Source organism: Rissa tridactyla, chromosome 4 (genome assembly GCF_028500815.1).
Source record: "Rissa tridactyla isolate bRisTri1 chromosome 4, bRisTri1.patW.cur.20221130, whole genome shotgun sequence".
Lineage (NCBI taxonomy): Eukaryota > Metazoa > Chordata > Aves > Charadriiformes > Laridae > Rissa > Rissa tridactyla.
In genome coordinates, this window is record NC_071469.1 from 72895049 (window position 1) to 72922690 (window position 27642).

The 27642-nt window shown below is 57.6% G+C and overlaps 5 protein-coding genes and 1 non-coding gene across 20 annotated transcripts in view; 2 read left to right on the top strand and 4 right to left on the bottom strand.

Moving 5' to 3' along the window:
* ATP6V0D1 (ATPase H+ transporting V0 subunit d1) overlaps positions 1–2477 on the bottom strand; it is a 37324-nt gene extending 34847 nt beyond the window's left edge. The window contains exon 1 of the mRNA XM_054198422.1: positions 2305–2477. Coding sequence (XP_054054397.1) covers positions 2305–2434 — 130 coding nt within the window. The 5' untranslated portion in view covers positions 2435–2477. The remainder of the gene's footprint in view (positions 1–2304) is intronic.
* A 1080-nt stretch (positions 2478–3557) lies between these two features.
* AGRP (agouti related neuropeptide) lies at positions 3558–4884 on the bottom strand. The gene is made up of 3 exons (XM_054200522.1): positions 4707–4884; positions 4362–4459; positions 3558–3749 (listed from the first exon to the last, which is right to left on the bottom strand). The coding sequence occupies exons 1-3, from the start codon at positions 4879–4881 to the stop codon at positions 3558–3560; spliced, it is 465 nt and encodes a 154-aa protein (XP_054056497.1). The 5' UTR covers positions 4882–4884.
* A 3962-nt stretch (positions 4885–8846) lies between these two features.
* LOC128909533 (SNF-related serine/threonine-protein kinase-like) lies at positions 8847–14487 on the top strand. Its single transcript, XM_054201325.1, has 6 exons — positions 8847–8895; positions 10005–10641; positions 12116–12257; positions 12387–12599; positions 12708–12845; positions 12985–14487. The coding sequence occupies exons 2-6, from the start codon at positions 10053–10055 to the stop codon at positions 13805–13807; spliced, it is 1905 nt and encodes a 634-aa protein (XP_054057300.1). The 5' UTR covers positions 8847–8895; positions 10005–10052; the 3' UTR covers positions 13808–14487.
* A 795-nt stretch (positions 14488–15282) lies between these two features.
* TRNAK-UUU (transfer RNA lysine (anticodon UUU)) lies at positions 15283–15355 on the bottom strand. The gene has a single exon. It is a non-coding gene; the product is annotated as a tRNA-Lys (tRNA).
* Positions 15356–17169: 1814 nt separating this feature from the next.
* SETD6 (SET domain containing 6, protein lysine methyltransferase) lies at positions 17170–24458 on the top strand. Of its 5 annotated transcripts, none has more exons than XM_054197783.1 (9): positions 17170–17269; positions 17396–17476; positions 17559–17703; positions 18802–18943; positions 19761–19955; positions 20118–20241; positions 20511–20739; positions 20956–21098; positions 21626–24458. In XM_054197783.1, the coding sequence occupies exons 1-9, from the start codon at positions 17243–17245 to the stop codon at positions 21935–21937; spliced, it is 1398 nt and encodes a 465-aa protein (XP_054053758.1). In that variant the 5' UTR covers positions 17170–17242; the 3' UTR covers positions 21938–24458. The 5 variants fall into 5 exon arrangements, with proteins under 5 accessions (XP_054053758.1, XP_054053759.1, XP_054053762.1 ...); XM_054197784.1 differs by having other exon boundaries at positions 20559–20739; XM_054197787.1 differs by having other exon boundaries at positions 20918–21098; positions 21626–21750.
* A 667-nt stretch (positions 24459–25125) lies between these two features.
* CNOT1 (CCR4-NOT transcription complex subunit 1) overlaps positions 25126–27642 on the bottom strand; it is a 59887-nt gene continuing 57370 nt past the window's right edge. For all 11 annotated transcript variants that reach the window (XM_054197782.1, XM_054197776.1, XM_054197773.1 and 8 more), the window contains exons 45-49: positions 27459–27608; positions 26359–26539; positions 25850–25982; positions 25611–25745; positions 25126–25461 (exon numbers count right to left, since the gene is read on the bottom strand). In XM_054197782.1, coding sequence (XP_054053757.1) covers positions 25383–25461; positions 25611–25745; positions 25850–25982; positions 26359–26539; positions 27459–27608 — 678 coding nt within the window. In that variant the 3' untranslated portion in view covers positions 25126–25382. The remainder of the gene's footprint in view (positions 25462–25610; positions 25746–25849; positions 25983–26358; positions 26540–27458; positions 27609–27642) is intronic.

Here is a 27642-nt window from a genome sequence, read left to right on the forward strand (position 1 = left end):
GCCTGGATTTAGTGCAGCTGGGAAAGAAATAATGCATGTTAAAAGTCTGTGGAGCACAGGAAACACATACTGAAACGGGAAAATCTGATCTAAAGAGACAAAGGAAAGAACTGGTCTGACCACAGACCCATATAAGTGATCAAGAACAACATTCCTTTGAAGGAAAATCCTCCTACAAGAGCACACTAGACAGAGGCACAGAAAGCCAAGTGGAGCAGGAACAGAATTGGCAGTGAACTCGGAACAGCCTTCAGGCTCTGAATGAAGCTTGACAAGGAGTACAGCAGCAGTCACTGCCACCAGAGAGCTGTCAGGGACAGGACAGTAACAATACCAAGACAAACATACGGGAACTCCAAACTGAGTCATTCCAAATGCAGAAAACACTGCTCCAAGGGTGAGCTACGTTTATGCAACTTGGTTCAGAAGGCAAGTAGTGGAGGAAAGAAAGAGAAGCTATAAATACAGAAAGACTCCAAATAGCAAGTTATCTGCAAGGAAGGTGATAGTTTAGAGCATGCTGAGAATTCTGACTAGCAAAAGAGCAGGAGTACCTGCCACCACCCTCTTTCAGGCCCCAGGCTCCACAGCAGGAACATCAGAGACTGCTGCAAGCAGAGAGCTGCAGAAAAGTCTGCCTGGAAAGTCTGTCCTAAGTAAAAACATCCCAGGTATTTTTAAGGTAGAGACTGAGGCACATCATGGCACTCTGTTCCCATCCTGTTGTTTAACGGTTGCGTGAGCAGCTCCGGGTGACTTGCATCCAGGGTTCAGCTGGCCAAGTATCCCTCTAGATAGTCAATATTAATTTCAATCACCCAGCAACAATCATCAAAATAAAGCTGATGCTTAACTAGTATTTTCAGTAGAAAGACTGATCCAGTAATTATAGGTCCATTGACCAAAGCAACGGACGTCTCTAGATAAATATGTTTCTTGTCTATTTCAATAGAGACCTGGTTGTGGTCTTTGTGATTTGTGATCCAGGTTCTGTACACCAAGGAGTGAAAACTGATAAGCTGGTCACTGATACAGAGAAACAGTTTAGCACTGATTAATTAAGATGATGAGTTGACCACATGTAACAAGTATCACAGAGCAAAACCTTGACAGCCCTCCAGGTTTGTACATACTGATCTAGAAGAGGCAATGGCTGGAAATCAGAATTAGCCTTGAAAGAGAACTCAAGATTACAGGTGAAGGGCAATTCACCAGTGAGTTTTCTTAGATCTACACTGTAATTTTTCCACTAGCAATCCTTCAGCAGAAGCAGGTACTTTCCTAGACGACCCAACCATAGAATCATTTAGGTTGAAAAAGACCTTTAAGATTGACTCCAACCATAAATTCAACACTGCCACCTCTGCCACTGCACCACACACATCTACACATCTTTTAAATACCTCCAGGGACGGCAACTCCACCACTTCCCTGAGTAAGTATACAGCATATTGCAGGCAAACACAAGAATCTGACAAAGACACCTCCACCCTCCACAAAATAAGTGTGTCGCTAGGACTAAGAAGGATGCAAAAAGGGAAAAAACCCCAAACATGTAGAAGTATGCGAGAACTCTTCAATTGCACAACTACTTCAGGCCTGAGACACCAAGTACTTGTCAAGACAATGTTCAGCTAAACAAGATGTTACTCTGCATTCTTATCAGAACATTCAGAGTTTTTCACTCTTAGGTTATAAGCATTTTGGGACTAATTTGAGATTACTGAGAGATCACCCTGATAATCTTAATTGTGTCCTTAAAAAGGTTTCCTGCACTGCCTGGAATTGAAAAGCATAGATAAAGACTCATCAGCAAAGCCTGACAAACCCACCAAGCTCCCAACAACCGCAGGACACGCACCACGGCTGTACGGCCACCTCAAGAAAGCCCTGGGAGCTCGAACTTCCTCAAACTGCCATGTCAGCTGTTGAAATCACACGGCCAGGAAACCGAGTCAGCTGAGCAGCCGAGGCAGAGGGGGAGAGGACCAAGGGGACAGCACCTCAAAAATGCTGCTGTCGGCTCTTTTCCCCACTGATACGCAGCCCCTCGCCTCAGCCCCGGCCTTCCCCCCCTCACACCAGCCGGCCTTTCCCCTCACCTCACCAGTCAGGCCAGCCGAGCAGCCGAGGGGGAGGGCGGACCAAGGGGACAGCACCTCAAAAATGCTGCTACGGGTTCTTTTCCCCACTGCCACCCAGCCCCTCGCCTCCCCCCCGGCCTTCTCCCTCAGCTCACCGGCTGGGCCTTCCCCTCAGTGTGAGGGGGGGTCCCGCCCGCCTCAGAACCCCGCCGCCACTCACCCTCCAAGCTCTCACACTGCACCAGGTTCACGTAGTCGCCTTGCCGCAACACCCCGGCCTTAAAACCTCGCACCAGCCCTTCCAAGTACCCGTTATCCACGTTAAAATACAGCTCCGGGAAAGACGACATGGCGGCCGGCCGACGGAGCGAACGGGCCTCACGTGACCCCACCCCCCCCGCCGTCACGTGACGACAGAGCCGTCGCCGCGCGGCGTGGCCCCGCCCCCCTTCCCGGCAGGCTGTGCGAAGGGCGGGAAGGGCCTGAGGACATGGCGGCCGTAGGCGGGATGGCGGCGGGTGGGTGTTTGTGCACCCGACCCCTCACCAGCTCCGTTGCCCTTCTCTGGACACGCTCCAGCATCTCAATGTCTTTCCTGTGGTGAGGGGCCCAAAACTGGACACAGCCCTCGAGGTGGGGCCTCACCAGTGCCGAGCACAGGGGACCATCACTGCCCCAGTCCTGCTGGTCTACTCCTGATACAGGCCAGGGTGCTGTTGGCCAACTTGGCCACCTGGGCACACTGCTGGCTCACGTTCAGCCGGCTGTCGACCAACACCCCCAGGTCCTTCTCCACCAGGCAGCTCTCCAGCCGCTCTGCCCCCAGCCTGTCGCGTCCATGGGGTTGGTGTGACCCAAGTGCAGGACCCGGCACTTGCCCTTGTTGACCCTCACACCATTGGCCTCGGCCCATGGATCCAGCCTGCCCAGACCCCTCTGCAGAGCCTTCCTGCCCTCAAGCAGGTCGACACTCCCACCCAACTTGGTGTCATCTGCAAACTGCCTGAGGGTGCACTCAATCTCCTCGTCCAGATCATTGATAAAGATTGTGTTCATCCTGCAGTACCCCCTTGGGCACCGATTCCTTGGGGTTGACAGCTCGCAGGTGCCCACTGGGTGTAAATCACTCTGGGCCACCATGAGTGATACTGGCAGGAGGAGAACACAAGCAAAAGTTCCCAGCGCAGCCAAAATGTTGCTAAGGGTCACCCTCCCGCTGAGAAACCCCTCATTTGGCCAGGAAGGGCCTTGCTGTGGAAAAATAAACCCTCGTTTTGTTGGACATGGAGGTGCCTCTGGACTCTTGGCTGTGCGGACACAATGCCCACCCTCTGCCCCAAGATCCCAAGCAGATGCATTGAACCGTTCCCACTCGGCGACGGCTTTTGCTAACGACTGGTTTATTAGAGCGGCGGTGGAGGAGGACGCAGCGGCACGCATGAGCAGGGAGCAGGCAGCCCCCCGGCATGGGGGCTAGTTCTTGCCACAGGGGAAGCTGGTGCCGATTTTCCTGCAGTAGCAGAAGGCGTTGAAGAAGCGGCAGTAGCAGGTGGCACAGGGGTCGCAGCAGGGGACCTGGTGGCCCAGGCAGGACTCCAGGAGGCGGACACAGCGGCGGGGCGAACGCTCTTCTCGGCCCGCAGCCTGCACTTCTGTGGACGATGCCTGCCAGAGAGAGGAGGAGAAGGAGGAGGAGGAGGGTTGGTGGTGGAACCACCACGCCAGCAATAAAGAACTGTGTGGGAGCGAGCCAGGAGTGGCTGCTGAAGGAAACCCGCTGCTGCCAGCAGCGGAAAGCTCTGTCCTGCTCAGCTCCGGGCCGGCGCTGTTGAAAATCACCACTGAGTGCCTCTCTGTGGGCACCACTACCTTTTCCACCACATCTGAAGAAGCATGCATTTATTTTGAAGCGCAGCCCCAAACTTAGTTGAAGGGTGCCTGAACAGTGGCACTGGGGTCTGAGCCAGGCAAGAAACGGCACTGCCCAGCAAGCTCCTGCTCTGCGGAGGCTTCCTGAATTACACTTGGCGTTAATTAAACGCATCGCAGGAGTACGGGCTTGGACCACCCTCCTTGAGCGCTGGAGCCCCTTGGAGCTCTGGGCAGCCTCAGCCTGTCCCAGTCCTCCTCAGCAGGTGTCAAGCAGATATTCCCTGCCCTGGAAAGTGACACATTGGGCTCCAACCCACACCTGGCCCTGTGGCAGGGAGAAGGCTGCTGTGGCCTGAGGCCGCCCCACTCTTTGGGGTGTCTGTGGGAAAGCTTGGGGAGCGTTACCTGCGGTTCCAGCATGCCGCCGCCCCTCTGCATGAGGTCACCATCAGCTTCTTGGACCTCCAGGGCCATCTGCTCAAACCCCAGCCTGGGGAGAGTTCCTGCAAGACACAGACATACAAGGAGGCTGCTGATAGTCCCCACGGTCATATGTGTCCCTCCCAAAAAGCCCCCTGCTCCCCATGGGCTGCCAGGCTGCCCTCACCAGCCAGTGAAAGGAGAAGCAGGAAGGATGCCCTGCATCTGACCCCGGGCGTGGGGTCCCCGTTTCTACGTTGGGACACTGGGCATGCCGGCGAGTGGCTGGTGGAGGGCAGTGTGAGGACATGGGGGGGCCCCAGGACTCACCGTCTGGCTCGGCAGACACCTCCTTGACTTTCCGGAGCAGGCTGGAGTAACGGGCTCTGTCGGCCCCCTCCAGCCCACCAGTCCCCTTCTGCAGGTGGCCACGGCTGAGGTCGGCGGCAAGGATGGCCTGGATGCCCTGCAGCAGCCCGCAGCATAGCAGCAGCACGTTCAGCATGGTCCTGGGTGGCAACCTGGGCAGAGGGGTCCCGGCCAGCATCAGCTTACCTGTTGGTCACCTGGACTGGTCCCCACCTCCACCCCACCACCGTCACCCCCTGAGCAACACCTCGGTGAGCACAGCCACCACGCCGGGCTGATTGCTGTCTTGGACTTGAGAGCCTTTCTTGGGCCACCACATGCCCGTGAGCTTCATGTGGACCTTCCAGAGCTAACGCTGGTGCCATGGACACCCCACCTGCAGGCACAGTCTTCATCTCACCACGGAGAGGGCCCAGCAGCAGAGGGTGGACTGAGAGTTGGTTTGTTTTGGGTTCATCTGTTGATCAACCAAACGGTTGATCTGTTCAGGGTCTCCCTGCCCCACTCACGGCCTTCAGCAGCCCCCAGCCCACGGCGGGGCCATGCACTCACTGCCTGCACGTGCACAGGATGGGGCCAGAACATCTGACACGGCTCCTGCTGGGCACTGGCCCTCACAGAAACACCACTAGTTTTAAAGACCAGAAGCTAATATTTACCTCCTGGTCTGCATCTGGGCTTGGGTGTGCGAGCAGGACCTTGCAGACAACAGCCAATACTGGGGTCTCACGAGGTCCCCAAGTGCCACGGCAGAGGCAGCCCACCAGCAGCTCCATCCCCTGCCATTTTTCTACGGCAGCACAACTCATGGCCCAGCACCTCCCGGCTCCTTGTCCAGCTCCTCTGTATCACCTCCCTCTCCCAAGCCCACTTTCTCCTCCTGCCCCCAGCCTCGCGGCACGGCAGGGGATGGGCGGGAGGCACATTACATGGTGGAAACACAACAGACTGCCTGCGCATCGCAGCTGGAGCAGAAATCTCCCCAAAACTCCCTGGGAAATGACAAACTGCTTTGCTACAACTCATTTTGCAACCAAACCCCAAGGTCTGGGCACAATAAACAAACGAGGGGCCTTGAGAAGATAACGTGTAACGCGGAGGCTGGTGGAGAGAGCAGGCACATCTGTGACGTTGCTTAAGGACTGCAGCGATGGGCTGGATGTCACCGCCAAGACCCTCACAGGGGGCTCCAGCCCCTCTGTGCCACCCAGTGACCTGAAAAACCCACTGACGCTTGGCTGCGTGGCTTCCGTGTGGGAAGCGTTGGGATGCAAAGCCCCCTCTGCCTGGGACATGGGCACCGTCATCAGGAGATGTCCCCCTGGTTGGACCAGCTCAGTGTTTTTCACCTGCCCCCAGTGCAGGATTTACTTCCCCCTCCCTGCTCATGCGGGATTGCAGCGGGAGGGAGGAAGGTGAAGGTGGAGAATGCTGAGAAGAGGGTGAGGCTGGGCTGGAGGGGGCTCGGCAAGGAGGAAGACCACCCTGGGAAGGACTGGGCAAGCTGGGAAGACTGGATGCAGGATCAGGCTGTGGGCTTTGGGGGCCTTGCAGGGAGCCAAGGAGGGGACCCCACTCGCTGACGGCAGCCGAGTCCCATGAAAGCTCCAGCCCCAGCTCCTGCAGCCCCGAGCTCTGCTGGCCACTCCTCACCTCCCCATCCCCGCAAAACCACCCAGCTCTTTGCCGGGAGAGACCCCTCCAGGCCGTGGGGAGCCCCACGGCCACAGGCGTCACACCCCAAACACCCCCAAACCCTTCCCCTTGCCAGCACTGACCTCTCCGAGCGGAGAGGGGGCTTTGCCGCTCGCTGCTCCACCGAGCTCGCCGGGAGCACCACTGCCGCTCTCTGCCTTGATGTCCTCCTCCCCACATGCTCACTGGAATTTATATCGGCTTTTTATTAATTAAGTGCCGCGGCCACATGACTCTGCTAACTACCAGGTAGGTGGGCTTCTCTGGAAACCGGTCTTTGTCTGGATGGAGAGGCAGCCGGCGGGGGGATGCGCAGGAGGGAGGACATCTTCTCCACGCCCCACGTGGCCACGGGGAGGGACAGATGCCCAAAATCCCAAGTTTTTTGAGAACAATCCCCAGGCTGCTTCCCTTCCCAGCTGTGCCGGAGCGGTGCCCAGGCTCTAGCCTGAGGACATCTCCCAGTTCCCATCTGGGGAAACACGAGGGCTGGAGGCTCCTCTCCCAAGACACGCTGAGCTCTTTACTGGTTTTCAAAGGCAACGTTGCCCACCCTCAGCTCCAGGTGGGCACCCAGAGCCTCCAGAAGTCCTCTGCTCCTGACCACTCGCCATCTGCAGATTCTTTGGGCTCCCACCTAACTGCATCTCTCTTTTGAGTGTCCTTTGGAAAACTGCAGCTCCCCAGAGCCTGGTGGTCTCCAAGGAGCTCCCTTGTGCATCCCAGGCTCCACTCCACCGTGGGAAGGGAGGAACCGGCTCCACTGTTCTCCCCAGCCCCGATGCTGGCTTTCACAGCCATCGTACGTGGCTCCTTGAGCTTCTTGGTTGCTCCTTGAGCTTCTCAGTGCCGAGACCTTGGAGGGCTGCTCCAAAACCCGAAGGGAGCTACAGCCAGCCCGTGCAGCCTCGGTGGCAGGGCCAGGTGCTGGTGGAGGTGGCATCTCCACAGGGGACGTGCGTTATGGGCGCACCCCGTGCCTGTTCTTGCTATTTCAGCAGAGGGCTTCAAAGCAGTGTTGGCAAGTGTACAACAGGGATATGGACCTGCGGCACCCAGCTCCCCATCAGGAGAACGATCTGACCCCAACACACGGGGGCCTTTCCTGAAGAGGAGCCAGGGCTGGAGGGTCAGCCAGAAGAGGCTGTGGAAGGAGATGCTGCTCGTGGACCTTCCCCGGTCCCCTGCAGCAGATCTGAGAGCTGTTAGAAACCTCAGTGCCAGAAGCCAGAGAGTGATCGCTTTTCCATTCGAGTCCCCAGATGCACACACAGGGTGGCAAACTGCCCCAGCACCCAGTGTCCTGGGGTGCTTCCCCACCAGGATCTCCTTCCACCAGCCCCCAGAGTGCCCACTCCCAGGTCAGCAGCTCCGCTGGGCTCCTTGTGGAAACGCCCGTGTCCCGGGGTGGCTTCAGCCCTGCGAGGGACTAGGGGGGGACAAGAAATGAGAGGGGCTCAGTTTCCGGCTGGAGATGCTCAGCACCCAGACAGGACCTCCCTGCACAGCACCCGGCTGCCTTCCGCACCCCGCACCCCTGGATGAAAGCTCATCCTGGCTTAGAGGCAGGTTTGGCAATTCCCTCTTCCCATTCCCATCCCCATTCCCATCCCCATTCCCAAAGCCCAGATGGGCGCTGAGTGCCCCATCCATCCCCATTCCCATGGCAGGAGCTGCCGGGGGACTCGATCCTCCCGGCCCCTCTGTCCCCAGCCGCGGGGGGTTCGGGTCCCTGGTCCCCGCAGCCCCTGGCCCCCCGCTGACGCCAGCCCCCGAGCGTGGCCCTCAGCCCGGCTCATTAGGGCCTGTTTGCAGCCCGCGGGGCCGTGGGCGAAGGACTTCTGGGAAGGCATTAGCGGTAACGAGGGCGACTGCGCTGATTGCTTTTTAATCTGCAGGAGCAACGTCAGCTCTGTGCGCATCCCCGCGGCCAGTAACGAGCTAAATGAGGCGGCCGGGCCGCTTCCAGGAAAAGAGGGCTGAGGGCCGGGGATGCGCTCCCAGCTCCGGCTCGCTGCTCCTGGCCCCCGAGTGAGGGTGGGAGCGGGCGATGGAGAGGGGCGCTGGCACGGCTGGGATGCCGGGGAGCGGGTCCTGTGATGGGACCCTCGGGAGACAAGCTCGGGCCGAGGGGTTCCTGGAAGTGGCGGGTGGGCGGCTCATTTAGCTCGTTACCGGCCCTCGTTACGCTAATGCCACCCCAGTCCCCACCGCCCCTAACGGGCACTAATGAGCCGGGCTGAGGGTCCCGCTCGGGGGCCGCCCTCAGCCGGGGGTGGGGGGCAGCGCTGCCCGGCGGCTCCGCTTCGGGAGGTGCGATGAGCATCGCCCCGGCCTCAGCCCGCGCCGGCGGCGGAGGGGGCCCTTTAAGGCGCGAGCCCGGAGCCGCCCTGACGTCAGCGGGGCGGGCACGCGCGGGCAGCCGCAGCCCCGGCGGTCCCAGCTCCGCCGCCCGGTGAGCGCGGGGGGGGCCCCGGGGTGCTGGGGAGGGGGGGCATGGGGGTGCCCAGGGTGCTGGGGACCTGGAGGTTGGGGGTATTGGGGTGGCCATGGTGCCAGAGACCTGGAGGTGGGTGATATGGGGGTGCCCAGGGTGCTGGGATGCTGGAGACCTGGAGGTGGGTGATAATGGGGGTGTCCAGGGTGCTGGAGACCTGGAGATGGAGGTATTGGAGTGCCCAGGGTGCTGGAGACCTGGAGGTTGGCAATATCGGGGTGCACAGGGGGGCTGAAGACCTGGAGATGGAGGTATTGGGGTGCTCAGGATGCTGGAGACCTGGAGGTTTGTCGGTATTAGGGTGCACAGGGGGGCTGGAGACCTGGAGATGGAGGTATTGGGGTACCCAGGGTGCTGGAGACCTGGAGGTTGGTGATATGGGGGTGCCCAGGGTGCTGGGGTGATGGGGAGTGGAGGTGGGATATGGGGGTGCTCAGGGTGCTGGAGAGTGGAGGCAGGGTATTGGGGTACTGAGGGTGCTAGGGACCTAGAGGTGGGTTATGGGGGTGCTCAGAGTGATGAGGGACTGGAGGTGGGGTATTGGGGTGCCCAGGGTGCTGGAGACCTAGAGGTGAGGTATGGGGGTGCTCAGGGCGATGAGGGACTGAAGGTGGGGGGATTGGGGTTTCCAGGGTGCTGGGCACTGAAGGTTAGGGTGTTGGGGTGCCCAGGGTGCTGGGGACCTGGAGGTGGGGTATTGGGGTGCCCAGCATGTTGGAGTGCTGGACACCTGGAGTTGGGGTATTGGGGTGCCCAGGATGCTGGGGACCTAGAGGTGGGGTATCAGGATGACCTGGGGTGCAGGGGAGCAGAGGTGGGGGTATCGGGGTGCCCAGGGTGCTGAGGACTGAAGGTGCAGGTGTTGGGGTGTCCAGGGCGCTGGGGACCTGGAGGTGGGGGCATTGGGGTGCCCAGGTTGCTGGTACCCAGGGTGTCGGAGACTGAAGGTGAAGGATGTCGTGGTGCCCAGGGTGCTGGGGACCCTGGTGCCCAGGGTGCTGGGGGGGGGTATTCAGGGGTGCCCCGTCCCCCACCCTGCATTGCTCAGCAGCTGCCCCATCCCACAGAGCGCCCGATGCCCGTCCCCGCCTGACGCTGCAGCCGCCGCCGCCGCCATGGCCGGGGCGCAGGGCTGCGGTGAGGGGAAGATCGCGGGGCTGTACGACCTGGAGCGCACCCTGGGCAAGGGCCACTTTGCGGTGGTGAAGCTGGCCCGGCACGTCTTCACCGGGCAGCGGGTGGCCGTCAAGGTGATCGACAAGAGCAAGCTGGCCGGGGAGGCGGCGGGGCAGCTTCTGCAGGAGGTGCGCTGCATGAAGCTGGTCCAGCACCCCAACGTGGTGCGCCTCTACGAGGTCATCGACACCCACGCCAAGCTCTACCTCATCCTGGAGCTGGGCGACGGCGGGGACATGTTCGACCACATCATGCGGCACGAGGGCGGGCTGTCGGAGGCGCGGGCCAAGCACTACTTTGCCCAGATCGTCCACGCCATCTCCTACTGCCACAAGCTCCACGTGGTGCACCGCGACCTCAAGCCCGAGAACGTGGTCTTCTTCCAGGAGCAAGGGGTGGTCAAGCTCACCGACTTTGGCTTCAGCAACCGCTTCCAACCCGGCAAGATGCTCACCACCAGCTGCGGCTCGCTGGCATATTCGGCACCTGAGATCCTGCTTGGGGACGAGTATGATGCCCCGGCTGTCGGTAAGGGTGGTGGGACACCGCTGCGGGTGGGGACGTGCCTCCTGCACGTCCCTTGCCTGGAAGGTGGCCCTGCCAGGTTCTGGGAAACTCGCTCGGGTTCCACCTCACTTTTGGCCCCTTATGTGGGGAGCACCCATGCCCTGGTGGCACTACTGTCCCCGCAGGGAGGAATCCTGTCCCTTGGTGCCCAGCCCTGCCCTGGCACAGGGTGGTTCTCCCTGCCGAGACCGTCCCTGCGCCCACAGAGCGATGGCTCATGCCAGGGAGGGCAAAAAGCCCAAGCAGGCTGCGAGCCTGGTGTGGCGTCTGCCGGGGCGCGGGAGGAGCAGTGCGAGGGCGCAGTCGCCGGGGAGCCGGCTCTCGCGGTTATTTCAGGGGGTGATGCCGGAAGGAAACCTGCTCGGGATGCTGGCGTTTGGGTGGAGGAGCTCCGAAAGTTTCCTCTGCACCGTCCCCGCCCTGGAAACCGCTTCCTCTCCGTGGCTCCCAGTGCCCTTCCTCCCCTGGACAGGGTGCTGGGGGGCCGGGGGGACCATCCCCGGGGTGTGGGGAGCCGGGCTGGGGGCACCGAGTGGCTCTGCTGGGACAGAGGGGATGTGGGAGGGAAGCGGATCCGAGCCAGCTGTGCTGGAATTTAGGGCAGGAGGATTTAGCAAAACAAAACACCATCCCTTAAAGGAAAAATCCCAGCATCGGCTCGTGGAAAGGCAGCTCCGGAGCTGAAAAAGGGGAGGGTTTGTGGAGGTGGTAAAAAAAAAAAAAAAAAAAAAAAAAAAGCTGGTGGCTCTGCCAAGGGAAATGAAGGGAGAAAAGCAGTGCAGATGAGAAGTTGCCAAACGCAAGCACTTGACTTAAGAAGCTGAAGGTATTAACGGAGAGCCCCGGGGCGTGCTCAGCAGCCTGAAAAAGCGCTTTTGCAGAGAGTTTATGTGCTCGGAGGAGATGAAGATGCTGCTGGCTCTGTCCCTGTCCTCCTGTCCCCAGCTGTAGGCAGCTGGAGAGCCGGCATCACTGCTGTGTGCCCTGTCCCATCGCTCTGCTGTCCCCTCCGGCACAGCCCAGTGCCGGGATGCTGGTTTGGGGTCTGTTTGGGAACTGGGAAGCTGAGTGATGACATGAAACAGTGCCGTGGGTGGGTGACCGGGGAGGGGACAGAGCTTGGGGCTGGCCTCTGTGTCCCCACCTGGGAAAGGGGATAAGACCTCAACTGCTTTGGTGAAGCCCCTTGAGACCCGCTTGGATGTGGGGATGGGGAAGGTCCTTCCCCTCCTTGGTGGGGCTGTGGTCCCCCCGTCCGTGAGGCAGGACCTGGGAGCCATTACCTCCAAGGAGCATCCCAGTGAGCACTGGTCTCTGCCGCATCAGCACTGGGGGGCTGGAGGGGTGCCCCCCCCATTCCCCGCCAAGTCCCTGGGGTCGGGGCTGTCTCCTGGGCCATGGTGGGCAAAACCTGAACAGCTGCTGCTTCTTGCAGACATCTGGAGCCTGGGGGTCATCCTCTACATGCTGGTGTGCGGCCACCCCCCCTTTCAGGAGGCCAACGACAGTGAGACCCTCACCATGATCATGGACTGCCGCTACACCGTCCCCCCGCACGTCTCGGCACAGTGCGCTGAGTAAGCACCTCTCCCCCCCCCCCCATCATTGGACCCCCCCCCCATCCCCAGACCCCAAATTGCTGCTCCCAGGGGTGTGTGCCCTGTCCGAGTTTTTTGGGATTGCAGCGTCCCCCCTTTCCCCGCCAGCCTCATCTCCAGGATGCTGCAGCGGGACCCGAAGCAGCGAGCCTCCCTGGAGCAGATCGAGGGCCACGCGTGGCTGCAGGGGGTGGACCCGTCCCCCGCCAGCCGCTGCCTGCTGCCCCTCACCTCCCACAAGCGTGTCTCCGAGGAGGAGCACGAGATCATCCTCCAGGCCATGACCTGCGGGAACATCGCCGATCGGGACACCATCCAGGAGTGAGCGACGGGGCGGGATGGCGAGGCGGGAGCCCCTGCGAAGGGCTCTGGGCAGGGGGGAGGTCCCTCCGAGTGCGTCCCTGACATGGGTCCCTCGGTGTCACGCAGGGCGCTGGAGGCCGACCGCTACAACCACATCACGGCCACCTATTTCCTGCTGGCGGAGAGGATGCTGCGGGAGAAGCAGGAGAAGCAGGGCCACCGCCTCAGCCTGGTCTACAACCTGGCCAAGGAGGTGCAGAGCAGGTCAGCCCCCTCTCCGGCCCCGCCAAGGCCACCCCGGGTCCCCAGCGCAGGGTCCCGGCTGGTCCCCTGTCCCCGTCCTCGCCGCAGCCCTTGCAATGCTTAGCTGGGTACCAACATCTCCACCCCTCCCCTTTCTCAGGACCAACTTATCGGACACGTTCGGCCCCGTGGGCAGCACCAGCGGCCTCTTGCCCTTCACAGAGGTGCCAGGCGGCCTCACCACGGGTTCCCGGCTGTCCCTCCTGCCCACTGGAGGGGACATGGGTGCCCGGCAGCCCCCTGGGACCCTGCTGAAGGTCCCTGCCGTTGACACTGCCATCACCAAGAGCACGCCGGCCCTGCAGCAGATCTGCGAGGAGGAAGAGGAGGAGGATGAGGAGGAGGAGGGGAGGCCCAGTGCCATGGAGAGGAAGAGCAGCTCGCTCAACCAGGAGCAGATGCGAGCCTTCCTGCGCACCCGCCGCCTGCCCGGCCGCGGGGAGGTGTGGGGGACGGGGGCTGAGCTGGGGGGCCGGGGCGGGCGCCCGGGGGCGGCCTGGGCTGGGAAGGGAGTGAGCGGGGGCCAGGGTCCCCCAGCAATGCGGGGGGATGGAGCAAAGCCCCCCAGGAGAGAGGAGGACACAGAGCCCAAGGGCTCCGTGGCAGAGCCCCCCGGGGAAAGGGGAGCTGTCCCCTCGCCGCGGAGCAGCTCTGCTGGGGTCCCCCAGGTGCTGGGGGCAGAGACAACCCCCACCGACAAGTCCCCAGGGCCCGGGTCCCCTGCCAGCCCGGCCCTGGGGGGCACCGAGGGGGCGACAGAGAACGTGATCAAGCTGGACCCGGGCAAGAGCAAGGGCGCCAGCCTGCGGGACAGGCTCCTGCAGATCCCGCTCTGCGAGAAAGCCCTGGCCTTCAAAATCCGGCCAGGCTCCAAGGAGAGCCTCCTCTCCCTGGGGCAGTTCAACTGCTGCCATGTCATTTAAGCCCCTGGGAACAAGGGTCCGGCCCCACTGCGGGGTCCGGGATGTGCCCGCTCCCCTGCCTGCGCCCCACGGAGCAGTGGCCACGGGGCTGGCGGGGGACACGATGCCCCTGCTTTGTCACCTATCGCTCCCACCCTGGGCATCCGCTGGGGTGCCTGAGGGCTGGGCTGGGACAGACCCCTGGGACGGGACTGCCCGGGAGGGTGAGGTGGGCTGGGGTCTGTCCCCGCACCGGGCCGATGTGTCCCCAACCCCCCAGGGCTGCCGCGGCCCCGCCGGGGTTAGATGGACCACGATGCATTTTTTTTTTAACTACTAGAAATAACTTTTTTAAATAGTCTATTTTAATGTAATTAAATAGAGATTGCTATATCCCCTCACCCACCCCCACTCCCCGGGATGGCGGCTCCCCCCCCTCCCCAGCCCCGCAGCGTGCACGGCCCCGGGGCCAGCAGTGGCCATGGGGCAACCGCTTGCCTGCCTGCAGCCCCCCCGCCACCGCCGCCGTCCCCCCCGGCCGGGGCCAGGCGCAGCCCTGCCCGCGGCTGCGTGTGACCCGAGGCCTCCCCTGCAAATAAGCTTCCTATTTATTATCTCTTTGTTTTCTTGCTGGCAAGAAATGAATGAGGACGGAGGCGTGGGCCGGAGCTGGGAAGGGATGGGAGCCGCTGGGAAGCAAAGTTCCATCGGGCCAATAAAATAAGCTCGTGGGTTGATGCGGCTACCACGTCTCCTTGCAAAAAAAAAAAAACACCACCGCAAAGCCCCGCAAAGGGACAGGGGGTGGCTGCCCGGCGGCATCCGCCCGAGCTGGGGCAGGTGGCGGGTCTGCGCAATGGGCGCAGCGGGCCAGAGCTATCCCTGCCCAGGGCTGTTTTGGCCCCACCATCACTGCGGAGGGGGAAAGCAGCGGCCGCCTTCCCTGCAGGGGGAGTGAGGTCCAGGCACGGCCGCGGCTTGACGTGGCCCTTGTCCCTCAGCTCAAAGCCAAGTTTTGGCCCGAAACTGGACAGGGCACAAAATGGAGCTCCTGGAGGGCACAGAGGGGGGTAAGGGCGGGGATGGGGAAGGTGCGAGGAAGGGCTGGGACATGTCGAAAGGCACCACAGGCTGCCAGTGAGGCTCGAGGGTCCATGCACGCAGCCCCATGGGTGGCTCTCCAGCCCCTGGGGTGGGGGCAGCAGGCCACCCTGGAGCCCCCAGTTCCCACCCAATTCCCATCTCCAGCCCTGGCTGCCTCCCCATGGCTCTGCTCTGTTTCACCATTGCCTGTCCCCATCGTCCCACACGGCATCCCTCTCCCTGGGGTGCTGGGTGGCCAGAAGGCAGCAGTGAGGATGGGATGGAGCCAGCCCCAGAGCAGCTCCAGGGGAGGGGATGGTGGGAAAAGAAGCAGGGGAGGGGGCGGTGAGCAGGCTGCAGCCCCTGGCAGAGGTGCCAACCCTGCCCCTGGGCTCCATAAAGGATAAAGCCTTCGCCTGAACAGGGGCTTGAACCCTGGACCCTCAGATTAAAAGTCTGATGCTCTCCCAACTGAGCTATCCAGGCTCACATTTTGGGGTTTGGGGGATGTTTGTCACAGGCAGTGACGTCCCCCCTTCACTGTGTCACCAGAGGGACAATAAGGGGACTCGCTTAGACTTCTTCTACCCCCACGCTGTCCCTACGAGGCCACCGCAGCAGAGGGTGTCCTCCCACGAGGAGGAACCACCACCCGGAGCTCTACCCTGCGCTGGCACCTCTGCCTCGGGCGAGGACGGGGACACTCGGGGAAGGTGAGGCACAAACGCCAGGTCTGTCCCCCGGGGGACAGCCAAAAGCCAGAGCGATGAGGAGGAGGAGGAGGAGGGGGACAGCCCGGTGAGGGCTGTGGGTGGAAAATAATGACCCAGCAGCAGAAGATCCCACCCCAGCAGCCGAGGGCTGTGAAGCAGCTGCTCCAGAGCCCAGCGCCGGCTCCTCCGCTCCTGCCCCCGGCGCTGGACCAGCATCCAGCAGGCACCAGCCCCAGGGGGATGTGCCCCGGGAGGGTGCGGGAGCCACAGGGACGCGAGGACGGCGAGCAGAGGCTGCCGGGGGGCTGCCACCCCCCCGCCATCCCCACCGCTCCCCACGGGAGCCGGGGGGACCTGGCCGGAGGAGGTGGGCGGCCGGCGGGGCCCCGCGGGCGGCTGTGGCCGTAGAGCCCTCAGTTCTCCGTGGCCACCTCGGCGCGCCTCGGGGTCACAGCAAGGCTTTTGCCAACGGGCTGGGAGAGGCCGGGGCTGCCAGGAGGTGGGCTCGCAGAGACGCCGTGTGTCCTGGTTTGGGCGACACAGGACTCAGTTTTCTTCTAACGCCTCTGAATTGGTGACAATATTTACTTTATCGCCAGCTCTGGGGTGCGGGTTTCAAGGTCTCGGTGTTTCCGAGGTGCGGGGACGAGGAGGAGGAAGACCTGGGCACTTGACACAAGCTGCCACCAGGATTATTTCATACCATGAACGGCACATTCCACAGAAATCAGAAAGTTTGCTGAGGAGTTCTCTCTCTCCCTTGAACCCCTCAGAGATCCCCAGACTGGCACACAGAGACCCCCAAAGAGACACACGGAGACCCCCAGCCTCCTCAGAGACCCACCCCTGGCCCCTCAGAGAGGCACCCAGAGACCCCCCAGGTCGCTCAGAGACCCCCAGAGAGGTACAGAGAGACCCCCCAGACTGGCACAAAGCTCCCCAGGCCCCTCCAGCACACAGAGACCCCTCAGAGACCCCAGGCCCCTCGGAGAGACACATAGAGCCCTCCAGACCCCTCAGAGACCCCCCAGCCCCCCAGAGAGGCACACAGAGCCCCCCCCCCCGAGACCCTCAGAGGTCCCCAGGTCCCTCAGAAAGACTCACAGAGACCCCAAACGGAACACACAGACCCCCAGGCCCCTCAGAGGCCCCCAGGCCTCCCAGACTGGCACAGAGAGACCCTCGCGTCCCTCGGGGAGGCACACAGAGACCCCCAGGCCCCTCAGAAACCCACCCCTGGCCCCTCAGAGAGGCACAGAGAGACCCCCAGGCCCCTCAGAGAGACACAGAGAGACCCCAGACGGGCACACAGAGACCCCCAGGCCCCTCAGAGACCCACCCCTCTCCCCTCAGAGAGGCACACAGAGACCCCCAGGTCGCTCAGAGACCCCCAGAGAGGCCCAGAGAGACCCCCCCAGACTGGCACAAAGATCCCTAGGCCCTTCCAGCACACAGAGACCCCTCAGAGACCCCAGGCCCCTCGGAGACACCCCAGGACCCCAGAGAGGTGCTGCGGGCCGGCGCTGCCAGGCTCGTTCTCCCCTGCTCCCCCCTTTTGTCCCTGCGCCGCCGCCGTCGCCCGGGGGGGGGGCGGAGCTCCCCGCGCACCCGGAAGCGCCGCGCGGGACCACGTGGTTGCGAACCACGTGTTGGCAGCGCCATGGCGTCGGCGCCCAAGAGGCCCAAGGTACCGGGGAGGGGGAGGGGGGACGCACGGACGGGGCCGGCGCTGGGGGTCCCGCCGCCCTCAGGCTGACCGGGAGGGCGCCCCGGGGGAGGCCCCGCCGCTCCCCGCCGTGTTTCCCCCCCGCAGGCGGCCGCCGGGAGCAGCGCCGACCCCCTGCCCGCTTTCCTGGCCTGGTGCGGGCGGGCCGGGGTGGAGCTCAGCCCCAAGGTGAGGCACCGCCGACCGGGCCGCCCCCCACACCCCACGTGTTTGTCCGTGTGTCCCCTGAACGGGTCCCCGCTGTCCCCAGGTGCGGCTGAGCAGGGCGGGCGCGGTGGCCGGGTACGGGATGCTGGCGGCCCAGGAGCTGGAGGAGGGAGAGGTTCTCTTCAGCGTCCCCCGCTCCGCGCTGCTCTCCCAGCACACCAGCGCCATCCAGCACCTCCTGCGGGAAGGTGAGCACCGGACCGGGACGGCAGGTCCGCCGCAGCCCTCCGCCTTCCCCGGGGAACGGGGCCAGGGTAAAGGCGAGGGATCGTTCCTGCCGGAGCCAGCGGGTAGGGAAGGGCGGGGCAGGGGTTGGAAAGAAAGGGGTTAACGGTCACAAAACCTCCAGGTTTGTAGGAATGGGGGACGGGTGGGGACAGCAGGTCCCCAGGTCATCAGACCTCGATAGAGCCAAACTGCTCTCAGAGAAAGACAAGAGGAGTCTCCAGGTAAGAGACTTCTTTGCTTTGAGGTGCCAGAGCACCGGGCCAGGCTGCCCGGAGAGGCTGCGGAGTCTCCTCCGGAGAGATTCCAAACCCCCATGGATGCCAGCCAGCTCCGGGTGACCCTGCTCTGGCAGGGGCTTGGACTGGATCATCTCCAGAGGTCCACTTCCCACCCCTACCAGTCTGTTTCCCTGTGTAAAGTTAGGAGTGAGGAATGACAGCCTCATCATTCACTGGACATTCTTCTTTGTTGTTATTTGGTATATAAGACCTGGCTTATTTCTCAAAACGGGGGGGCTGGCTTTGCGGAGTCACCCCCCAGCAATGGCCAAACATCTCATCCCAACTGGCTTACTGCGCAGCGGGTGAAGAACCCAGATTTGGTACAACCTCAGGGCACCCCGTCCCTTCCTGAGGGAACCTGAAGCTGTGCCGGCAGGGAGGTTAGCGAGAAACGCCCATTTCTGGAGCGTCTCTGATCTTTAAGTGACAGCCACCCGTGGGATGGTGCTTTCCTGCAGGCCCAGGACAGATGCTGCTAGGAAAAAGGAAGAACGGTCCCTTTCTTGCTGAAGGCACCCAGACGCAAGGCAGGGTGGGGGGGTTCTGGCTCATCCGTGGCTCCAGAGCAGCAGCTTCTAGTTCTGCTCCAGCTCAGGGCAAACCCGAGACTGGAGAGGTCTCTTAAAAGCAGAACTGTCACCCGCAGGAAGGAGACAGGCGACGATGCTTGTGGTATTGGGCTTCGGTTCTTGGAAAAATTGTTTGTTCCAGAGGAAAGGACCAAAACCTCACATTAACGTACTTTTAACTTACTTTTTCTCGTCTCTGGTTCCGTAGCCCAGGAGTCCCTGCAAAGCCAGTCCGGTTGGGTGCCTCTCCTGCTGGCCCTGCTACATGAGTACACGACCAGCAACTCCCACTGGCAGCCTTATTTCTCCCTCTGGAAGGACTTCAGGAGCCTGGATCACCCCATGTTCTGGTAAGGTGACACCAAGTGGCGCTGGCGATGGCCCAGTTTGACAGCTGAATGCAGGGGCTGCTGACCAGGAGTCCTGGGGTTGGATGTTGTCCTGCTGCACAACCCCATCCCTCTATTCAGAGCATCCAGCGCTGGGGCACCAACAGCAGAAGGACACGGAGCTGTTGGAGCGGGGCCAGAGGAGGCCCCGGAGATGCTGGGAGGGCTGGAGCCCCTCTGCTGGGAGGACAGGCTGAGAGAGCTGGGGGGGTTCAGCCTGGAGAAGACAAGGCTCCGGGGAGACCTTCCAGCCCCTGCCAGGCCCTAAAGGGGCTCCAGGAAAGCTGGGGAGGGACTCTGGAGCAGGGAGGGGAGCCATGGGATGAGGGGGAAGGGGTTTACGCTGAAAGAGGGGAGATTTAGCCGAGCTCTCAGGAAGAAATTGTTTGCTGGGAGGGTGGTGAGCCCCTGGCCCAGGTTGCCCAGAGAAGCTGTGGCTGCCCCATCCCTGGAGGGGTTCAAGGCCAGGCTGGACGGGGCTTGGAGCAACGTGGTGTGGTGGGAGGTGTCCTTGCCCAGGGCAGGGGGTGGCACTGGGTGGGCTTTAAGGTCCCTTCCAACCCAAACCATTCTGTGACGATGACTCTATCCTAGCCCCGTGCTGTCAGTGGCAGTAGCCCATGGGACTCCCCTGCCTGGGGCTGGAACTAGCTACAGGCACGACCAGAAAACAGGAGTCTGCAGAGCACCAGGAAGCTGAGATTTTGAAGGAGGAAGGAGTTTATAGACCCTTCTCCTGGGGCAGATGGAGATAAAGCTGCTGGTTTTCTTGCAACAGGCCTGAAGAAGAGCGAACAAGGCTCCTGCAGGGCACAGGCATCCCAGAAGCTGTGGAGAAGGACCTGGCAAACATCCACCTGGAGTACAGCTCCATCATCCTGCCTTTCATGGAGGCCCACCCCACCGTCTTTGACCCCAAGCTGCACACGCTGGAGTTGTACAAGCAGCTGGTGGCTTTTGTCATGGCTTACAGGTGAGAAGTGAGGAACAAGGACAAGGAGTAGGATCACAGGGGGACAGTTACAGGCTGCGTTACTTAAAAGTTGGCAGTTACACAAGAACGTTGCGTATAAGGTGAAGCTGGCCCCGTGCTGCAGGGTGTAACAGTGGCCTGTCTTCATCACCCTCGTCTTAGCTTTCAGGAACCTTTGGAGGAGGAAGATGAAGATGAGAAGGGGCCCAACCCTCCGATGATGGTGCCTGTAGCAGATATTTTGAATCATGTGGCCAACCACAACGCCAACCTGGAATACTCTCCCGTGAGTGCAGAGCCCCTGCGCCTGGCATCATCACGGTCTGCTTCCTCTTTGCCGCACGGCCTCCGGGAGTGGTGGCACAGTGGGGCCAGCTCTCTGAGCCCAGAGCAGCACTGCTCACCTGCCAGGGCAGCAAGGCTGGCATGGATCTCCTTAATATGAAGTTATTTTGCTCAACGTTCTCCCTGTTGCATGCCTGGCTTTAGCTAAGAAGAGCTTAGGGTCACCTGAACCTCTTTGCAACACCTTTATTTTTTTTTTTTTCCTAAAAGTGGTGGGATCGCCACAGCTCTGAGCGCCTCTCCTCTCCCTGCTTGCAGCAATGTTTGCGAATGGTTACGACGCAGCCCGTCAGCAAAGGACAGGAGATCTTCAACACCTACGGGCAGATGGCCAACTGGCAGCTCCTACACATGTATGGCTTCGCGGAGCCGTACCCCGGCAACACCAACGACACGGCCGACATCCAGATGGTGACAGTACGCAAGGCAGCACTGCAGTGTGAGCGGCACCCATGGCCACTTTGGGAAAGGATCGGGTGGGGGGGGGAAGTGTCTCTTAAATAGCGATGTAGTGAAGCAGGGACCAAGGGTGACATGAAAAATAAGCCTGTTCTGCAGCATTTCAGGTGCTGGGGCTACACATTGGTTTTCTGCCTTCCGTTTCCCCTCCACTGCAGCCCGAGCTGGGTTTGCAGCTCTGCTGTCTTCAAAACAGGCGCCAGAAGCGAAGCCCAGCAGCAGCTGGTCTCGGAGCAGTGGGACTTCTTGTGCCAGCTGGAGATGGTGGGGGAGGAAGGTGCCTTTGTGCTCGGCTGGGATGAGGTGCTGACAGAGGAAGAGCTGGCCACAACCCTGAAGGTAAGCTCTGCCAAGTGGTAGAAGAGCAACACAAGGAAGAGCGGAGACTAAACATACTGCAGCTGCGCGAACCAGCACACAAAATGGTTCAGTGAAAGGGGAACAAGCATGTAAAGGCATTTTGGTACCGACACTCCTGCGTGAAAAGTGGTAGGGGGTGCAGTTGCCCATCTCCTGGGCTTCAGGTACTGTTACTCTCTTCTTCCTCTCCTAACTAACCACCCATGGATATTTACGAACTGGTCTTGAATGGCTCTGCTGTTCCAGAGAGCTTTGCTCCTCTGTAGGTCACAGCTGAGATGTCCTTCGAGACTGTTCCAAACCCCCAGGTTTGCTGTTTGAATGTTTTTCTAACCTACGAGTCATTTGTGATGCGGTATCTAAGCCAGTTTTACTCTCTCTTCCTTTAGTGCAGCTGAGGAATAATTCTCCTGCTCCACATGGCCCCAAGAGCACACTTCCCTAGAGGAGAAACCCTGATATACTCGCACTACCAGTGACTTCTCTCTTTGCCTGGGTCATTACAGGTGCTGTGCATGTCAGAAGAAGAATTCAAGGAGTATAAGGAACAAGATGGCTGGGAAGACGACAGTGAGGAAGAGGAAAACTCTACCCTTTCCTACGAGGCTCTCTCCAGACTTAAAACCCCTTGCAAGAAGCTCCTTTATGACAGCGTGCTGCTGACCCTGGAGTCCTACGGGTCAGATTTGAAAGCAGAGCAGGACTTGCTAAACAACAAGGAGGCTTATGAGAAACTGAGCCGAAGGGAGCAGCAAGCTTTGCATGTGCGCTATGGACAGAAAAGGATCTTGCATCAGCTGCTTGAGCTGGTACACTAGAAACCTGGAACTGTGATCAGCAAGGGAGGCTCAGCCTCTGGCCGTGTCTTCTACACCAGAGAGAAGAGACAGCAAGATAAAATACAGGCCCACTTGTCCCTCATGCGGCATGTGGCTTTTTAGCTACCTCTACATAAAACATCTTCCACAGCACAGAAGTGGTTTTGGGTGGCATTACCGTACAGCGAGAGCTCTGGAGCACAGCTACCACCTTCTTCTAGAGGAGTTAAGAAAACCCAATCTCCCAATAGCTGGTTTAGGAAGGCAGACAGACTTTGTCAGAGTAACAAGTGGGTTCCCTCATTTAGCATTAGAAATTTAAGGCAAGAACCGCTCCTTGTCCAGATGAAGAGGGCCGAAATCCAGCTGGCAGCTCTTACCTTACAGAGGTTCAGAGCAAGTATCTGGCAGGGGGAAGTGCTTACAGTGACAAACTAAACTCTTCACCTGTATTTTGTTAACGCTGAGCATTTTGAAGAGTACAAGCCCATCCATCTGGTTTTCGTATAGGCTCAGTATAGCAAGATATTTCCTTCTACCGCTATAAAGGGCATTTCTGTATGGGCTACTCTGAGAACTCTACAAAGGAGCAGTGTCACAGTTCCGCTGTAGGCTAACCATTCGATACACACCCTCCAGTTGATACAATTCTTCCCTAAACTCAGACATTGCCCTGCATCACGTTTAGCTACATTAATATTTTTCTTCTCAGCAGTTTTTGCCTGACAAAACACTGGAGGTTTGCAGGCCAAGCTACATTTAATAAAGACGATGTTTCTTATCCAGCCAACGCTGTCTACGTCAACAGGGCGCAAAGCCCCATCTAAAACAGGGAGGAGATCTTTGCTGCTGCTGCAGTTAGAAAGATTGCAAACAAGCAAAACCCAGAGACTGTTCTCATGTACATAGAGGTCAGCTACAGCCCTACCTGCACTGCTGGGGGCCAGGGTGGCTTTTTTTAATTCCCCTTTTATAGTGGTGTAATGTTGAGTCCAGTCTGCGGTCTTGGCTCTTCTCTTCCTACAGCAGATGAGATTTCAAAGTAGGCAAACAGTGGTTCAAAAGGTTAGTCTGAATTTTTTAAACACGAAGTGCATTATACCCAGGGCCAGCAAGGACACTGGTCATCCTTGGGGACCTGCTACCAGCACCGTTTACTTTTGACAGCACCAGTTGCAGGTTCCTCACCTGTCAAGGGAGGATATGAACTGCAGTGGCCTCCATCCTACCAGCCCAACTTGTGTTACTGGGATTTTGGCTGAGTCCTGTCCACCTTCCATCCCCCCTTTACGCCAGCCTAACAGTTCTTAAAGCCTGAAGGGAACCAGCCATGTACAGCAGCATTAGTACAGAACCAGAGAGACCTTTGAGCTTTCGAGTCATTAGGACAAACGAGTAAGCTCAGCATATGGTTTGCCAGAGTTAAATGGCAGGAAAAAAAAAAAAATCCCATGGCATCTGGACTAGAAAAACTGGTTGCTGCTAATTCTCCATATCCCAAGCCAGTGCAGGAAGAAGAGTAAACTTGAGTTGTAACACCAGAACCAAAAAAAATTCCAACTGCAAAAGGCTCAATTTCAGCGCAACTACTGATCTGCCAAAAAAATGCCAGGGAATTACAGGAACTGGCAAGAGACCCCTGAATGCCCAGGCAACCAAAAAAACCCACTGCCTAGGCACAGGTCACAGACGATTCCCCTTGAGCTGCAGTCACTGGCACAGTTGGCTCAGTGGTGCCTTGGAGCTAGTTTTTGCTCTGTGCAGCAAAAGCACGGCCAGGTACGTGATCCCTTAAACCTGAGCAGGAAATCCTGACCTCTCCACCCATACAACAGCAGTCGACTAGCTTCAACGAACTAGTAATGTTACCTAAAAAGAAAGCAGAGATGTTCTGTTTTCTAGTATCTGCTAGGTTGCAAGGCATAGGCTAAAGGAGTTTGCAGTATTAGCAACCCTGAAGCCACCTAGCCTTATTCCAGCTAATTAGCAACCTTGCACAGATCCTTGCTGAAGGGAATGTCACAGCAGGGCGCAATTCATGCAGAACGCAGCTGATCTCTCTGTGCTCTGCATCCCTCCGCCGCACGCAGTCTCCTTCCTAGTACAGCTTTGACAGAGAGAGACAAACTCTGCTCGTGAACTTGCAACCAAGATATTTCTATCTCCACACAACCCTCCTTCTGCACTTCAAAGCAAGGCCCCACCTAGTGATAATAATTCTCCCCTTCAGGCTAGAAAACAAGCCCAGTTGCTTTCAACAGGCAGCGCCCAAAACACACTGGGGAAATTGCAGGTTTTTGGCTGGGTGGAACAGGCTTTGAAAGAACATCAACTGGGCAGGCAGGATGGAACTGGAGAGAATAAGCACAGTGGCACGTGCTGCATGTCATGACTTTAATGTGTAACTACAGTATGCATACATACAAGAAGTGGGAGAACTAAAGCCCAAGAACTAGAAAGGCTACAAAATACAACACATGGACCAATACTTTACAAAACATTCAAAATCCTTACAAAATGGGCTGTATTGGTCCTTTGGGGTTTTTGTTTTGGTTTTTTTTCCTTTTAGTTTTTTTTTTTGTTTTTTGTTTTTTGCTTTTTTTTTACAAACTTATACTGTGTGGTCACAGGGTGGGGGGGTGGGAAAAAGTCTAGATTTAACCCCCCACCTTCCAAAATTTACAAGTGTCAAAAAAAAAAAAAAAAAAAAGCTATAGGCCTGGTCTCTGGTTTCTTTACTAAAAACAGCTGACCCTCTCCCAAAGGGCCTGAGGTGTGTCTTCTCCAACAGAAAGGAGGCATTCTCTGCCTGCCACTCCACTTGCTGTCAGCATTTGATGAGGGTAGGGGGAGAAAAAAGCAATGCTGAGCCTTAACCCCTGCCCTCACTCCTCCCCTACTCCATCGTATTCCCATATTCCAAACACATCCACCCGTTTTTTTTTTTTTTCCTCCTTTTTTTTGTGTAAAACAACTTAAGTGATTTAAAGGTCCCCCATCCACATAAAGAAAAATAAGTTACATAATATTATAACTGGCTTTTCAATATTCTTTGGGAGTCTGGGAATGTCAGGACAAGGAGGTCTGCCCCAGACAAGTGCTTGGCATCAGCAGCTGCCCCTTTATTACAAGCTGGACAGGCACCAGTTACCCACCTGCCTTTTACACAATTTGCACAAACCCAAAAGTCCAGACAAACATTTCTGTTCCTTGTATTTACACTAGTTCAAAATGATATTCACAGCATCTTCTGAATTTTGGCCAAAAGTCAAAAATTTGTTTCAAACTTTGGAACGTGCCCGCATAAGACTTTCACCCAGGGTCTGTTGCGTCTACCCAATCGAGGGGGCTGGGAAGGTCAGGAGGAGCCTTACGGAGTTCTTCTGTCAGTCGATGGGACGGGGACCTCCAGGCTGGCACGCTTACAACATAAGATGCAGATCATCTAACTGGCACCAGTCCCTTCCATTACTTGCTGGGCCTGCTTCTGCCCCATGCAGCACTGTGCAACTGACTGGAACAACCTGAACACAGAAGCAAAGCAGCGTTAGGTGCGTTTATGGCAGCAAATGGTGCTTGCACTGCAAAGCACCAAATCCTCAGGGGGCATCTCAGCCCCTGCTTCAGATATATTTTTTTTTTTTAGTGATTTTTATGGATAAGTTATACTCACTTCTCAATTTCTGGAGCGCAGTGAACGAACTCATGGTTCCAGAATTTAAACGCTGGGTTTTTAATCAGCTCGATGAAAGTAATAAGGAGACCCCAGGGATGAGGCCTATTTACAATCAATCGTTCCAAGAGAACCCTGAAATTCAAAAGTAAAACCAGTTAGAGCTCAAAGATCTGAAATACACAGGGAAGGGAAGTGAAAAAGCTGAACTGCTGGCAAGCGAATGCTTTGCCTCTCACCTGGTGATCTGCTCCTGGATCGCCTCAGTGTTGGCCTCAGCAAACAGGTACAGCATGGTGCAACTGAAGTAGTGGGTGTGACTGTTGGGATAGCGCAGCTGGTTGGCGATGGCGTTCAAGAAAAGGTACCGGCCTGCAGAAGAGGGTACATACACAAAAAGGAATAAAGCAGCCACGAGTATTGCTTAAGATTAAGGTACAAGCCTGCCTTATGAAGGTACAAGAAACAAAGCCAACTGAAGATATGAAAAAACCATTACCAGCCCAAGCCGATCGGGCAGTAAGAACTCAGTTTCTCTTCATTAAATGTATTTCTCATTCCCTTTAATACCTCGAACATTTGGTTTTAATATTGCTCCTGTATTCAGAGTTTAATATTCTAATGTAGCATTACTTACTGTGAATTCACCAGCAGCTCCGTGAAATGATCTTTTGTATTTCTCATAGCTCAAACAGACAACCTGCCGTTAAATTTGACATCGCGCGAACTAGAAGTGTTTCCAGCTCACCTTCAGTGTCCAGGTCTACTGCCAGATTCTGGAAGATGTCCATGTGAGCTGAGTGGGTAATGGTGCTCATAGAGGGTGTGCTGCCTTTGTTGTGAATGTGCGCAATAGCTTGAGTACCTACGTAGAGCACCAGTGCATTAATCAGCTGGATGTTGTAGCGGTTTCCAGGTTCATTTGATACCTAATAGCAAAGATAAGAAAAGCATTAACATCCTGTATTCCTCCAGCAATCGAAGGTACAGCATGTACAACAGCAGCATCCAAGTATCTTCTTGATTGTACAGACGACAACACACTCAAATGTCCACAAATTCAATTTGGCATTTACCTTTCTGTAATACACACACATATATATATTCAACAGCATCAGCAAAGCGTTGACAGACCCAACAGACAATTTTTGTACTCTCTGCCTAAAAAAAATTTGGTAAAGGCAATCTGAATTCACCAGGTTTAGCTAATTTGCCTTTTTTTTTTTACCCCTAAAGCATTACCATGCAGATCATAGACTTCTGTAACAATTAATCCACTTGGAGTCAAAATTTAATCAGATTCTAAAAAACCACAATCAAGTTCAATAAAACCCGTTGAATCTCAGACAATGGCCAGATAAACAATGCCAGACTCACATGATGGAGACTCTTCATCACCCAGTAGTTGAGGACAAAAAAAGCAAGCTGGATGTAATCAGCTCTGACTACATTCTTCACTAAAGATTTGCATGGTTACACACTACAGATATGCAAGCAGAGTCGTCAAACTTTTAGATAACCTTACATTTTCATTTGCACAAGCATTTGGCAGATTATGTAGATAAAAAACAACTGCTTTTAAATCAGATAATTTTAAAGTTGTTAAAGTCAACGTTCTTCTTTCCTTAAATTCCACCTGGCTGAAACTACTTCACACACACTTAAACATCCTGCTAGTGAGTGGCAGAAAAATTATCCAGAGAAGTGTGCGTTTTCACAGGGTCATCTACAGCCTGGAACACCTGCTTGCTACACACCAACAAAATCCCTGCAAGAAAGGAGGGTGTCTCAGGAGATCATCTGTCCCACGCTATTTAAAATCAGCACGGTCAGAAAACAGCCACTCACCTGTAGGTTGCTGCGCAAGTCAGACAAAAAAGTGACCGGAGAACGGGTTTTGAGATAGGAATCCAAATCTTTCTTGAACTGAGGTGGCATCACTCCAGTGAAATTCGTGAGTATTCGTGGAGCAATATTAATCTCACTTAACATGTCCACCTGTTGAGAGAAAACCCAGAAAAACCATAAACAA